This window comes from Cyprinodon variegatus, unplaced genomic scaffold (genome assembly GCF_000732505.1).
Source record: "Cyprinodon variegatus isolate N-32 unplaced genomic scaffold, C_variegatus-1.0 Scaffold154, whole genome shotgun sequence".
NCBI lineage: Eukaryota > Metazoa > Chordata > Actinopteri > Cyprinodontiformes > Cyprinodontidae > Cyprinodon > Cyprinodon variegatus.
Window position 1 is genome coordinate 750,421 of NW_015150607.1, and position 15,011 is coordinate 765,431.

Sequence of the window (15,011 nt, forward strand, 5' to 3'; positions counted from 1 at the left end):
CCTAACAAACTTTGTGCTGTAACACTATACATGCAACAAAATCTAAGAAAACAAGTACATTTTTAATGTTTGTGTCCAAAAAAAGCCTCTTTGATATGTTTTTTTTTTTTAAAAAAACAAGGCCAGTTTCTGCAAGTATTTGGTGGTTCTAAGAAAACCCAAAAATACATACAAACCCAGCAGCTTAACCTCAACTCCAACGAACCTTTCAGTATTTACTTCTGTTTGACCTACTTGTCCAAATTGCTATCCAGCTTCATATTCCTGCAGCGCACCAGGAGAGGCCGCTTCAGTTTATTCATGGGCTGTTCATCCAACTTCTGACTCCATTCCAAGAAGTTTTTCCTCACAATGTCATCCAAGACCTGAACCGTCTGACCATAGGAAGAAATGATCTCCGTGCAGATTGCAGATTGAGGAAAAGAGGGATACATCTGAAAGAGCTAAAGAAGGCGAAGATGATAGCAAAAAGTAATCAACCTTAACTAAAGTTAGGGGCATTAGTGACTGATGGATACCTTAATGTGTTCTTCAAGGAGATTCTTGAGGCCCCTGGCCCACATGGCCTGTCCCACACTTTTTGGCAGGTGATAAGGAATGTACCATTTACATGGACTCTGATTTCCCTTTTTGATCAGCAACTTTAGTTCTGTGGTGAAGATGCTGATCAATTCTTTGGACTTCTCCTCTAATAAAGGCCCTATGGTCTGTGTTGGTGAGGAGGAATGTGAGAAGGAAAGTAAGAGATGACAGGACGGCTAAAAAGATGTGCCATGGGTCAATAAAGCAAAGTGAAGATTAAGATGTGACATGTGAGTGAGCGTTTGAAACCTTGCTTTTGGTCATTGGATGGAAAAAGTCCCAAATCCTGACTCCTCCCTGGAATGTTACCACATCGGCAAAAGCCAAATTGATCACCTCCGGTATCATTTTTTCTATATTGCTCACAGATTTACAAAACCTAAAGAAACAAACAAACACAATTATGTAATTATAGATTGCATCTTTGAAGGAGCACAAATTCCAACCTGTTATAAAGAAAAGCATGCTTTTTTGCAAAACATCCACAAATGACTGGAATGTCATTAAATAACTTATTTGGTAATCATTTTCAACCATTTCCGTTTGTCTTTTTTACCTTTACATGGAGTCAGCTGTTTTTTAAAATTATATAAATTTTGCTTGGTAGTTTAATTACATATCACTGGCAGTGCTTGCACTGATACAAAGTACATGCATCTCTGCTTCAACACATCTGCCACAATATGAGTTTCAATAGAAGAGCTAGTTAAAGAGCTTATCCATTTGATTCAGGCAAATAGGGTGGATAACACATGTACAAGTTCTAGGACACTGGCCCCCTAAGGGGATTTTCAGACCTGCAGCTTTAAAAAGCACAATGGAAGCACAAGCAGTCTCTAATGTGCACCAAACTAGTGTGCTCCTGGTGCACACTAGTTGATGTCTTAAAACAACTGTACTCTGCTGCGACCCAACTGCCCGGCACACTCAACAAGCTTAAGCTAAAAGGGCTGCTGTAGTCACCTCAGTAATACAATGTGCGTTGGCCGGGAAATTTTCAGACAAGCAAACTAAAGAAAGATGGAAACTTGTCACAGACAGACTTGGATCTCAAAACAAACAGTGCTGTGGTGGATACAGCACACCCCCCTTTTGGAGACCATAATAAATGTTTACTACATACTTTGTTGTATTGAGATTAACAGCCGGTGGCTGTCACCTAAGGCACTCGAGACTTATCCCACATCCTCCACTCCGCGCCACTCAGCTCCAGTCTGCCTGCACAAAGTAAAGCCTACATCCTCCACGGTTCCTCCCACTGATCTATATTTATTTACTGGATAGTTGATAGCCCATTGGTAGCATGGAGTGGAGTGACGAAATTAGCCACCATATTGGTAATCCCTGGTTAGATTGGTCGCAATGTAAACAATACATGCACATCAGCTTGAAACAAAACAAAAAATTTCAGGGGGCTTAAGACTTTTAAAATAAAGACTTATTCATCAATTTGACACACACTTGCTGTTTCATAGCATAAGTAGATAACTGTAAGTTATGATTAAAAAAAATAGACAAATCAAATTGCATAGTCATTATGAAGTCAATGAAGTCTATAAATCATGTAATGTAACATATTATACAAATTAGGAGTGGAACGGTTCACAAAATCCACGGTTCGGTTCGGTATATGTTTATTGTCAGAAAAATCTATTATGTCTTGTATAGTATAACACGTGTTGCACAATGCTTGCACACTGTTGCACTTTTATCCACAACTTTCTTTCCGCCATCATTGTAGGTCATTCCAAATGTAAAGGGGTCCCATACAGCAGACCTATAAAGTGCTGCTGGCGCTAGGCTTCTAACTCCTGTTCTTTCCCACTCGCCATTCCCACACAATTCTCCACAACAACTGATTTTTTTCTGCTAAGCTGCTTCGCTTCTTCTTCTTGTTTACTACTGGTGGTTGGCTTTGGTTGCAGTACCGGCACCTTCTGCTCTGGAGTGTACACGCTTCGCCTATGAGAAAAAGGAGCAGCACATGAACCGAACGCAACACACGCGAATCGAACCGAGACAATCGAACCAAACGGTTCAGGCAGTTTTCATAAACCGTTCCATCCCTAATACAAATCCATCACAACATAACTAAAGTTTCAATGGACAGCAATAGAGCAGATGTGCCAAAAGTGCTAAATTGATGATGAACATGTAATAGACATTTATGGATTACATTAATATGGTAATTACATTTTACATATAATATCAATACTTCACATCAAGACTGAATTTAAAAGTACATATCTGTTAATGCTATAGTATTTTCCTATTTGCAAATTGTGCTGCATGATACCATATACTTTTTAATGCTGTGTCTGTGCATTAGCCTTTAAAAATATTTGAGTTGATTTTTTTTGTTAATATAACATTCAATATGTTTCAGCACGAGACCTTTTCAATTGAGGAATAAAACAAACACTACAAAAAACAACAGCATCATCCACTTAATAAAGAATTAATACATTGATCTTTCACAGTGAATTAAATTCTACACTGCCTGACCAAAAAAAAAGTTGCCACCAAAAAAAAAAGGTCACTCACTCTAATACTTCTTTGGACCGCCTTTAGCTTTGATTACGGCACGCATTCGCTGTGGCATTGTTTCGATAAGCTTCTGCAATGTCAAAAGATTTATTTCCATCCAGTGTTGCATTAACTTATCACCAAGATCTTGCATTGATGATGGTAGAGTCTGACCGCTGCGCAAAGCCCTCTCTAGCACATCCCAAAGATTCTCAATCTTTGGGATCGTCTTGGATTATCATATATAACAGACTTAAATTCCCTTGTCGGTCGTCGGTATCTGCGTCAGGTGAGAATCTTAAGGTGCATGTTAAGGAGCATTATTTGTGCTTGCTCCTAAAGCAGATGGATATTTATGTATATTATTTTGAAGCAGTTGCCATGCTTCATTTTCAAACATTACTGTTTCCCAATGGTTGTATATGCAAACCATACAGAGAAAAAATGTGAGACACTAATAACCAGCATGCCTTTGTCTCCGTCATGAAAATTTTATCAATTTTTAACCATGTGGCTTGAGAATCTCCCCACAGCCGTGTAGCAAGCAGTGGAATAGAAGGCCTGAGAGCGAAACGAAAAAATAAAAAAAACGGTCCCAGCTACAGTGTGAAATCAATGAGTAACCCCCACCAATCACAAAACACAGGCTGTGGTCCACTATTGGTTCCTGACACGTCAATCAGGGTCGTCTGCTTCTCCCTCCCCCCTGTGCGGGTATCCTGACACATGAACGAATCGATCCCCAATGCTTGTGCAGGCGCAAGGACAGGTACAAATTGTGATTCCCGTGTGTTTTTTGTTTGTTAAGACCACACAATCACCCAGCATTGCACGACACCTACAAAACCTACAAAGACTTTTTAAGCCCCCTCCACCCCACCCCATCTCTTCATCCATGCCTGCTAAAATAAATTTGTTTTGAAGTTGTGAGATTCGTCTTGGAAGTTGTTGTGACTGGACTCAGAACCTCTGGATTCCAAGCACAATGCCCTAACCACTAGGCCACCACTCCCCCTGCCTGAGAAGATAGTTCATCCTTATTAGAAGTAGACCCCTGAAAGTTTACCAGCATACAAAGAAACAGCAACATATATGCTGTTTTCTGTTAAAGGCTCAGAGAAAGGAGCTTTGCTCAGTCCACTGAGCAGTGCCACATTGAAATAAATAAGTAAAAGCGCTCCCTTAATTCCTCACTTCAAAAACATATTGTTTTACATTATCATATATAACAGACATAAATTCCCTTGTCGGTCGTCGGCGTCTGCGTCAGGTGAGAATCTTAAGGTGAATGTTAAGGAGCATTAATTTGTGCTTGCTCCTAAAGCAGATGGATGTTTATGTATATTATTTTGAAGCGGTTGCCATGCTTCATTTTCAAACATTACTGTTTCCCAATGGTTGTATAAGCAAACCATACAGAAAAAAAATGTGAAACACTAATAACCAGCATGCCTTTGTCTCCGTCATGAAAATTTTATCTATTTATCTCGGTTTCTTTTTCAGGGCTTCTGGATTTCAACCAGTTGTCATGGAGACATAACACTCTACAAGTACTGCGGTATCTGGTCCTGTGTGACAAAAAGCAACCGCACTAACTGAAAAATGAAAGAATGTATCATTTTATTATTCGGAGACGCGCTACAGTGAGCACTAAACATGTGTGAAAGCATCCTACAATTTGAGTTTGAGACCACTAGTCTAAGCAGCATGTTCCAGTGTTACCTTAGCAAAGGTAAGCGCCTTCCTGGCTTTTTGGAACCAGATACCTACCTGAGAACATTTTTCATTCTTTTTTGAAGCAGGCCCCTGAAACAGCTCCTAAACCTGGTCCTTTATATCAACAGATTTCACAGGTAGGGGTTGAGAGGGGTTATTGTCCATTGCTTATTCTAATAGGCGACAGTGGCTTTGGATGTAGGAGTTTGCCCTGAAATCGAAGGATTGACGGTTCAAGCCCCGACTCCGACTTTCAGTGTCGATGTGTCTTTGGGCAAGACACTTCACCTGCATTTTCTACTGATGGTGGTCAGAGGGCCCGGTGGCGCCAGTGTACGGCAGCCCCGCTTCTGTCAGTGAGCCCCAGGGCAGCTGTGGCTACAATGTAGCTTGCCACCATCAGTGTGTGAGTGTGAATGGGTGAATGAATGAATGTAGTGTAAAGCGCTTTGGTCAAGTCTTCTGACTTGAATAAAGGCGCTATATAAGTACATGCCATTTACCATAAAAAGTCTGAATTAAAAAATTGTAAAGTAATTCCATTTTCCTAGCTGCAAGGATAAAATGAAAGATTATTAACAGTCTTTTACTGAAGTTGCAGCATCAATGTCTGCTAAACATAGATTTATGAAGCACATTTAACACAGATCCATCCTCTCAGCAGCTGTAAGACTCCAACCACCACTGTTCCCAACAACCTCAACAAGTTGTTAAACTCATGCTGATTTTGTACAGGTTCAACCTTTTTCAAGTTTTTTACCTTTTGTGACCATTTTGTGTATAATCTTTTTGCTGCTGTAAACACCAGAATGTCTCCATTGTGGGAGAATAAAGGGATTTTCTATTCTAAAAAACGGGAAATCTAGCTGTTTAATGTATGTCTTACTAACAGTTTTAGCCCTAAACTAAATATATTTTGGAGCAGTGGACAAACCTGTGGAATTCCTTGGACCATGTCATATTTTGTAAGTCAAAGACTGCTTTGTCAAAAGATCGCAGGTTCTCCAGTGCTTCATTGAAGGAGGTCTGAATCTTCACCAGCCTGCTGGTAACCTCTGAGCCTGTGTGGCCTCCGAAGACAGGGATGTCTCTCTCCTGTCCATTTTTCCAGCGGACAAATGGCATATCCTGCCACTCACAAACCTGAAAAATTATCAAAATAAATATATGATGAAAACAGAAACAACAGCTTATGAGTTCATACATTGCTATGGGAAGGTATTTTCCCCTCAGTGATGTATTTACATGTTTCCCATCAGCAAAGAAAGCAGAATATCAGACAGTGATAGCCTCAGCAAGTGAAAAATGCAATCTTTAAATATTTTACTGAACTGGAAAAGGGCCATGTAAACCAGAGTATCCCAGTGTTGAAAAGTATTTTCTCCATTGTTATACTATAATTAATTATGCTCCACTACACAAATCCGGCCTGCACACTCCATGTCTTGTTGAGCCAATAAATCTCCTGAAGAGAGTATGACAGACCATACCAAGAAGGCCAACATCCTATATTGATCTAAGGTTCAAAGAAAAAAAAAAAAAAACTAACCATAAAAAAACAAATGACAAAAAAACTCTTATGTAGTGGCCTAATCAAAGTCTTGAGTTAAATCAGACCATAAGATCTGTTGGAACCCATAGTGCCGGTACAAAACATTAGTGTTCAAGGCATAATATACACTGGAAATCGGAATCTACATTATGCTGGGAACCTTAGACTATCTAAGCTAGTGTATAGAGGTTTGGTGAACTGTATAAAGGAAAAATAAACAATAAACAAATATAATATAACAGGGTGTCTACAAGTATAAACAAGTTAAATTTAATACTTTTTAAGACCTTTCAATACCACTTTTTAATGAAATTTAATACCAAACGTATGATGGAAATACAAATCAAAATGACGGTTGAAATTTAGCTACGCATCTGGTTTTGTCTTTTCCACAAGTAAATGACTGAACTAGCCCCGAATCTGGAAACATTGCTTTGAACAGTTCTTCAATCCCGTCATTAGACCTGAATGAATGGTGGCTTGTCACGGTCCTCAGCACCCAAATCACCTCTGCTCGGAGTGTTGGCGTGGAGCCACAAATTGCTCGGAGCTCAGATGGCACGCTTGTTGCGCTTGCGGTGGAAACGGTGGAGCAGAAACTAGCAATTGCAGGCTGCTGGCATGCTTTTACATAGTCTTTATGTTTTTTACTCTGTACATTAGATTCAACTGCTCTGATCCCCATTGTCCCAAGTTTGAAATTCTTCCAACATACAATGCAGCTAGCTTCATAGGCGCTGCCAGCCACCGACCATAACCAAGAATATTCATTCTTTTCTAGCCATTTGTGATTAAACTTGCATTTCCCCGTGTTTAAGTAGTCGAGTGGCTATCGGTGCTGTATTCGGCCTACCTGTAGATGCTTTAGCCTACGCCATCAAGAGCTACGCGATACGAGCTGCGCAATAGGCTACGCTCTGACCTAACCATAGACAACACAGCGCATAGGCTACCGGAAAAAAATATTCGACCTCGCATAACAGATTGCCCACATTTTCACGATGACATGACATACAAATATTTAAGAACCATGCAAAATTAATTTAAGACAATTTAATACTTTTCAAGGCCTTATTTTGAGAGAAATTGATTTACGACTTTTTAAGGACCCGCGGCCACCCTGTATAAAATGGCCATGAGGCTTATAATAATGCCGATTGTCTAGAGATCACACAAATATTTTTTTAAATACAAGAAGTCACAACATTTCAGTACCCTATTTATGCCATTAAAGCAAAAATCCATTTAAAACACACATAGTGAATATACATCTTAATAAAATGATCTAATTACCAAATGCCATATGGCAGTTATTTTGGTTTAGACAGCAATAATCATGGATGTCTTGATCTGATATTGATATCGGAAATCAATCCTGCATCAGTCAAAAAATCATTATCTGCACATATCGGCCCACATTTAAAATCCCCAATATCCGCAAGCTGATAAAAAGACTCCACTTCTATCCGTTTCTTTTTAAGTCTAATTGACTTACTAGTTAACAATAAATGGGTTAGTTGTTTTCATAGCTATTTTCATTGACTACTTTTCTCTGTTAGAATAATAACACTTATAAAGCCTTTTCTTTTATGCGACACTACAATATATGTAATATAAGTGTGTATGATTCTTGCTTATATTGTATCAGGCCAATATCAGCATCAGTCAATACTCAAAGCTGCAGTATCAGTATACTATTAGAAATAAAAAAAAAGTAGTATCAGGGCTAAGATGTTTTGGCGAGCACGTTTTGCCTGATATTGCGAGCTGTTCAATGATTTGATATATTAAAGTCTGGATAAAAGCTAAATATATGTTTGTTGTTTATTCTGTTTATTCTAATTTCAACTGGGAGTGCACTGTTATTATTTATTAAATAATTCAAAAGGATTGAGGGAGTTCTCATAGTGCAGTGGCTTAAGTCTTTAACTGGCATGATGCAGGAAAGGCATCTTAATTTAGTTAAGTCAGACAAGTAAGTTATGATGGCTTGCTGTGGTGTCGCCTGAAAAAGAAAGTAGTTGAGAGAAACGAAATCTTTTCTAAAGTGTTAAAATATTTATACTCTTTTGATAAAGAAACTCTGTAAAACAAGCAAAATAAAAAGTTTTACCTCAAGCAAGTTTTTCAGTCTATCAATGAAGGCATCAATCTGATCAAAAAACTTTGTTTTGTCCAAAACCCAGCCTTTGGGATCACACCTGCAAGAAGAAAAGCAAAAAAAAAAAAGACTGCTAAAATAAATTACAGATTAACTATAAATACTTTCATGTTGCCCTTCTTGTCTTTGCTTTATGTTTTTGAAAACAAATGTAAAGATCTTTCTGTAAATTTCCTGGTTAGGAAAGGAAGCATTGCGGATAAGATATAATAAACATGTATTAATATATGTGCTATAAGTACTAAACATAATCACGGTGAAAAAAGGGCAACCTAGAAACAAAAAAAAAACAAAAAAATCAAAAGGTACATTTTAATAAAAGGTCAGTGCACTGAATAAGTGTTCCTTGTTGAAATATTCTATAAGCTTAACACCAATAATTGATGTTTTCCAAAATATACCAAAATAAACTATGCTGGCCTTAGAAAATAGTTCTCTTAAACAGAGACTACAATTATCCTACGTGTGATAAATCTTGGAGACGTGCAGATACATATCCTTCCAGTGCTCGCAGCAGTGGATACAATCGTTCAGGACTTGCTTGCTAGATATCACATGGCCTCCAAAGATCCTGTCCAGAGAGATGTTCACACTACACAGACGGATGATCTCATTAGTCACCTGAAAGTTTGCAGAAAACAAACAATTTTCAGCTTAAGTGTTCTTAGGTCGAAATGGATTTGTCTTCTTCTGTTTTGCTTTCTCCTGCTGAAACAAAACAAGAGCAAAAAATTTAATAATGAAATGTTTTGGTAATAAAACGAAACGTTCAAAAGACATTTACCTTAGTATTTGCACTGAGAAAAATAAGGGTGACTTGGACAGAGGAGTCTAGGGCAGGGGTCTCAAACTCAAATCCTTGAGGGCCTGTAATTTTTAGATGTTCCCCTTCTTCAGCACACCTGAGCTCATCGGCAGCACTAGACTGCTGTACGTGAGGTTGTTTAGTCATTTGTTTCTATGTGGAGCAAGGAACAGAAAGTTGCAGGATATTGGCCCTCAAGGTTTTGAGTTTGACACCCCTAGTCTAGGGTGTATACCTTACTTCATCCTGTTTTATTTTTCTATAAATGGTATGTTTTAAGCTACTTACATGTTAACAAACATGTATACCTCCAATTGGGTCTGTGTAAATGCTTGGTAATATTCTAGTGACTCTTCAGTGTCAACTTAATGGCAAAAGTTAGCAATAATGAACGGATAGATGATGAAAAGTTTGCTTAGCCTTGTTAAAATGTTAGGATTTTCTGACATAAAAAGAGATCTTGGTAAATCATTTCATTTTGTATTATTTGACTATCATCATCCATTAGCAGGAACAATTTGGACTATAATTATGCAGCAGATTGCATAAGTGTAAATGTCTTTAAAAAAGGAACAGTCTTCTTTTTTGTTACTTTTTCACCTTCCATATGTCATCCTAATCTTGGTCATGTTCATCCAATCTAAATAAGGTTCCCCACATCTACCTGAAAGTAAGGATATAAGTATGTACTCCACTGCCCTCTTCAGGTGAGACCACTCATTTTCTGTGAGATTCAGCTCTGAACTCCTACACATTTGTTTACATATAGATGTATGTACAGTAAAGGAGAGAGGGGAAATTATTCTGTATTAAGATCAGCTTTTGACCAAAAAAATAATAAATAAAAGGATAAAGGAGATTGGAAAGAAGCATTGAGTATAAACCAACATCTCTTACATCTCTACAGGTAGAGATGGATGGAATGAGTTTTTACACCATGGTGCAATTTACTTATACTTAATAATACAGTGATGACTGCTTCCTTAAACCCTAGAATCCTCATTAAAGAAAATAAATATTTGAAATGTCAGGACATTTGAAATGAACTGGTAGTCAGCCTGACACCTAAAATTGGGTAATGAACAGCACAATAGCTTTAAACAGAATGATGGTCCAGAACATATGCACAGATATTAATATAAATGGATGATCAGAGGCAACATCTAAACTTTGTAGAAAATCTGTGTGGTGAGCTGAAGAGAAAAGAACATTAGAGTGAACCCAGAACTTAGGATGATAGAGAGAGATGTTTCAAAGTTGAGAGGAATAGGATACCTCCCAACAAAAAAAAACTCCTGAAGAGGAGTATTTTGATCCACTGTTTTTTAAATATATATATTTTTTTCCTTTCTAAATTTTTGGTGCATGATTAAGTTACTGTAATGAGAAAGTCTGAAACACCCAATTGGATTAATTTGTTACAGAAAAATAGTAAATAATTTCTTAATCAAAAATAATTTACTACACTATAAAAACTCTAAAACAGTGGGGACTGGACATTGGTAGAACTTGGAGATCTCCCAGCAAACTTCCTGGATGCTGGTCTGATCCACTCAGTGGTCTAGATTGAGCTGAATCAATTACTTTTAACGGCTGGATTTGGGGATTTTTGACAATCAATACCATTCATGGAGTTCACTCGTCTCTCTCCATTCTACCTGCAGTCATTAAGAAAAAAAAATTTATTTGGGGGTAGACACATCAGACATATCAGTGTACCTTGTAGAAGAGCCCAATGATTCTCTCACTGGTGTTGAAGTGGGGAGCATTGTTCCAGATGACTCGGATGAAAAACACAATGTCATACAGCTTTGACATAATTTCTCTTGGCTTGAGACTTAAAAGTTCTTCATGGGACTCCTTAAGTAAGCCCAGGAGGCTCAGGGTTTCCTTCACTTTCAGGGAACATTCCTAGGAAACACAGACACCATGGAATGATGATGATCTAGATGATTATCATCACTTTTCAGGATTTTAACTCGAAATCTTTCTCAACACACCTTTATCACTAAAGTGTTATAATTCTGATCCTCTAATAAGGACTTTGTCTTTTAGGTAAAACCTTTTGTAATGGGACCTTATTTATTCTGTCAGCAGAGGTGCTCAAGTGTTAAGACCCTGTTAGAATCCCAGGCTCTGCAATATAAGAGCAGTGTTGACCTAGTGGGTTAGGGCAGTGCGCTTGTGCTCTGAGAAGGTTGCAAGTATCCGGTTCAATTCTACTCCCTTCACGCTGGGTTCCTGAACAAAGACCCTTGAGTCCAAACTGCTCCGGGCGCCACACAATGCCAGCCCAATGCAGAGAGTGAATTTCCCCATTTCAGGAGAATAAAGAGATTTAAATTTTTCCAAGTTGGTTACTGAACATTTCCATTATTTATAGCAAGACCACTCTGGACTCTTGTTCCTCCTATCCAAGGTTACCTTCTGGAAAGGTCCCACCTCTCTAGACAAAGCACAAGCCTGCTGGCACCAGCTCTTTATAAAATAAATATTGGATCTCTATCTTGACAACAAGCATCAAATCTGATCACCTTAGCCTGGAAAGAACCTGCCAGAACCGTCTCACTCAGAGCTCATCAGTACCAGTAAGCCCTAAAAGATCTTTCACAGCTTCCTTCCTCCTCATTTCAGTTTTTATCAGTCTGCTTAGTTTCTTTGCATTAGGATCAGATGACTATCAGAAACTGACAGTTTAAGCAGGTCTGTCACAGAGAGGTAACCAAAATGTCAGCAAACTAGAGTGAAAGGCTTATGAAAGGAAACAAAACATTTGACCTCAGTCACTCAGTTTCAATACTAAGGACGGGCATATAAACTTGACTTTTAGGAATCTCTCATTATCATAGCACTTCAGAAATAAAAATAATTGTAGTAATTCTTAACTGAGCCAATGGAAAACATATATATATCTTACTGACATTGAAAAAAAAATATTTCATCTATTTATACAGTGTATTTTACAGATTCACCTTGGGATATAAGTAAAGTAAGAACAACCATTTATCACTGATGTGTACACTTTACCAATTAACTGCTTGTTTTACCTGTACTTTTGTGGTCTCATCAAGGAACCACTGAAGGCGTGAGGACTTGGCAAGCTGTAAGATCTCCTGGATGTGCTTGACTTCTGGCTTTTCCCGCCACTTGATGATCTCTGACAGCTTCATGGAGTAACTCTCCCAGAAGGCTATTTCTTCCAGCAGGCTTTGGTCGTGTCTTGTGTGTCTGGCTTCTTGGTGATCCAGCATCTCATGGATTTGAGCACTCCAGAACATCATCATAGCTACAGGTAAGGCAGATTAAAATTAAACAGATGCAAAGAGAAACAAATAAAAAAAAACTGGCAGAGGGACAGAGGGTTTCAATATGCACTAAAAAGGTTAAGAAAAAGTAGTGTGATTGAGAAGGAAGAAGTATCCTTTAGGGTCTGTACGTGTAACATTAACAGATACAAGGAGAGAAGAAAGTTAGAATTTAACATTATAGCATTAAATTATGTTGAACTTTTCATTTTAATTGAAAAAAAATAAATAAAATAAAATAAGGTCAAACTCTGCATCAAACTGATAACACCAAACCAAAAAAAGGTTTTTCTACTGCATTTTTGCACCATATATATATTTGTCTTTGCACTGCTGTGAACTTGCATATCAGTGTGTTTTGCATCATGTTTTTCTTCTCCCACGCTGTATACATTGGATTACTGCTGCACTTGATGAAATGGGAATGTTCATTTCACTGCTAAGCTGCTGATCATTCACTGTCTAAAAGCTGTACAAAAAAGTTTATGTATACAATCTGTGTATACAAAAAGACAATAAAAATTGTCTATGTTTAAGTAAGTCTAGGTCTAATTATTACAGCAGGTCAGAGTGAAAAGCTATTTCAGTAAAGATACTGATGTGGAAAAAAAAATTCCCTAACACTGCCTCATAAAAAGCCTTCTAAACTTACTCTCCAGTCTATCCACCAGCTTCCCATCCTTGCTGGCCTCCTCAGCTGACAAGTGTTGGGCTTCCACTGGGATGTACAGAAAGGTTTCTCCTGTTCTCCGATAGAGGATATCTGCTCAACAAAAAAAAAAAATGGAAACTCTCCACAGGTGCTAAAAGCTATAATGAAATACACTTGTAGAGAACTTTTTTCCTCACCACCAAGCCAACGAAAATGAAAGTACAGCTCCTTGGTAAATTGATCCTTGATTTCTTCTGTACAAGGGGTGGCAGCAACTGCAGGAGCGTATATGCAGGTCAGGTCTGCAAGCATCGTATGGAGGGGGTCCCCCCTCACACTATCAAACTGTATGACGTCAGCAAAGTTTTCCTCAGTGATTATAGCTCCTACAGGACGAGTGAAGTAGAACAGCCCCTCAACCACGTCCCCCTGTGCAAATAACATTCAGATCAAAGTTGGATACAAAAGGAAAATGAGAAAAACAGTGGATCAATATAGTCAGGGAGCATACTGAATTATATGTGGTATCAAAATGCACTGAATTGAAAGAAATCAGGAAGGACCATTGATAGGCAGGTTGCAGCCCATCAATCAAAGATGGAGACCGTTTATAAATGAAAAACATTTAACACTCAGTGGTTAAAACCTGGATGCTTTTTGTAAGATTTTCCTTAGGACAGATGACACTACATAGACGTAAGGGTTCCATCTATTTGACAAAAGCCATCTGATTTTCCTCAGATTGCATGTTTCTGCACAAACACCTCAAACAAGCTGCCAAGCACAGTAGAGGAGGTGCCATGATTTGTAATTAAATCTGCCATTAAATAATAAAAAGTAATGACATTAACTTAACTTAGGTATGACATGAAATAACAATTATTATTATTTTCTTACACCAGACCACAGAAAGCTCTTTCATAAGTTTATTAGATATATTTTAGACCAAACTAGATATAGAGGATTATAGAGGGTGGAGTTGCTGGCCCATTATGCTGTAAATAAATTGTCATTTTTAGGGATAATATTTGCTGTAGAGTAAATCAAATCCAGAAAAAAAAAATTATTGTCTATATTGCTCAACGAGAAGCACCATTCAGAAATGAGGATCATGAAATAATTATACCCACTTCCTAAAATAAGATAAATATATCTAATTGAAGCTAATGTATTCAATTATTACTGACAAATTCAAATAATCATTAAATAAAATATGCACTTTTTGTATTGTGTACATCCTCCACTACTGGTTGGCTGAAAGAAGACCATCAATTTGTTGAAATTGGCTAGTGAAAATCTGCCCATCAACCTGATTAAATGCTTTAGTGAGATGTTTGTAGAAACCAATATCTGCAAACCTTAATGAATGAGGCAATGATTTAAACCAGAATAGGCCAACTGTATTGACAGGATGCAGTAGGGGTACATTTTAATTAGCCAATCAGCTGCTTTTAAAAATACACTGTCAAATTATAAATATTTACACGATGACAGAATAACGTACTGGGTAAGGGGTACTGAAGTCCACCTGAAGCCCATTTCTTCTGTGCACATAGACCACCGCAACTGGAATGGAAGTGTCTGCGACAAACTGATCCAGGGGCTTCACATTTTCCTCTGTCCATGACTCCTCCGTTACTCCAGGAACGCACACACAGTTGATAAGCAACTAAACACAGGACAGGAGGAAGAAAACAGAATATTTAGTAGTT

At 38.0% G+C, this 15,011-nt stretch overlaps 1 protein-coding gene across 1 annotated transcript in view; it reads right to left on the minus strand.

The window, feature by feature from the left end:
- Window positions 1-15,011, minus strand: part of dnah2 (dynein, axonemal, heavy chain 2) — a 91,605-nt gene that overhangs the window by 74,712 nt on the left and 1,882 nt on the right. Inside the window, 11 exon segments of the mRNA XM_015377477.1 lie at window positions 235-443; window positions 519-707; window positions 832-961; window positions 5,759-5,967; window positions 8,490-8,577; window positions 9,001-9,158; window positions 11,062-11,253; window positions 12,390-12,628; window positions 13,300-13,410; window positions 13,497-13,728; window positions 14,804-14,968. Of these exon segments, the coding sequence (XP_015232963.1) occupies window positions 235-443; window positions 519-707; window positions 832-961; window positions 5,759-5,967; window positions 8,490-8,577; window positions 9,001-9,158; window positions 11,062-11,253; window positions 12,390-12,628; window positions 13,300-13,410; window positions 13,497-13,728; window positions 14,804-14,968 (1,922 nt within the window).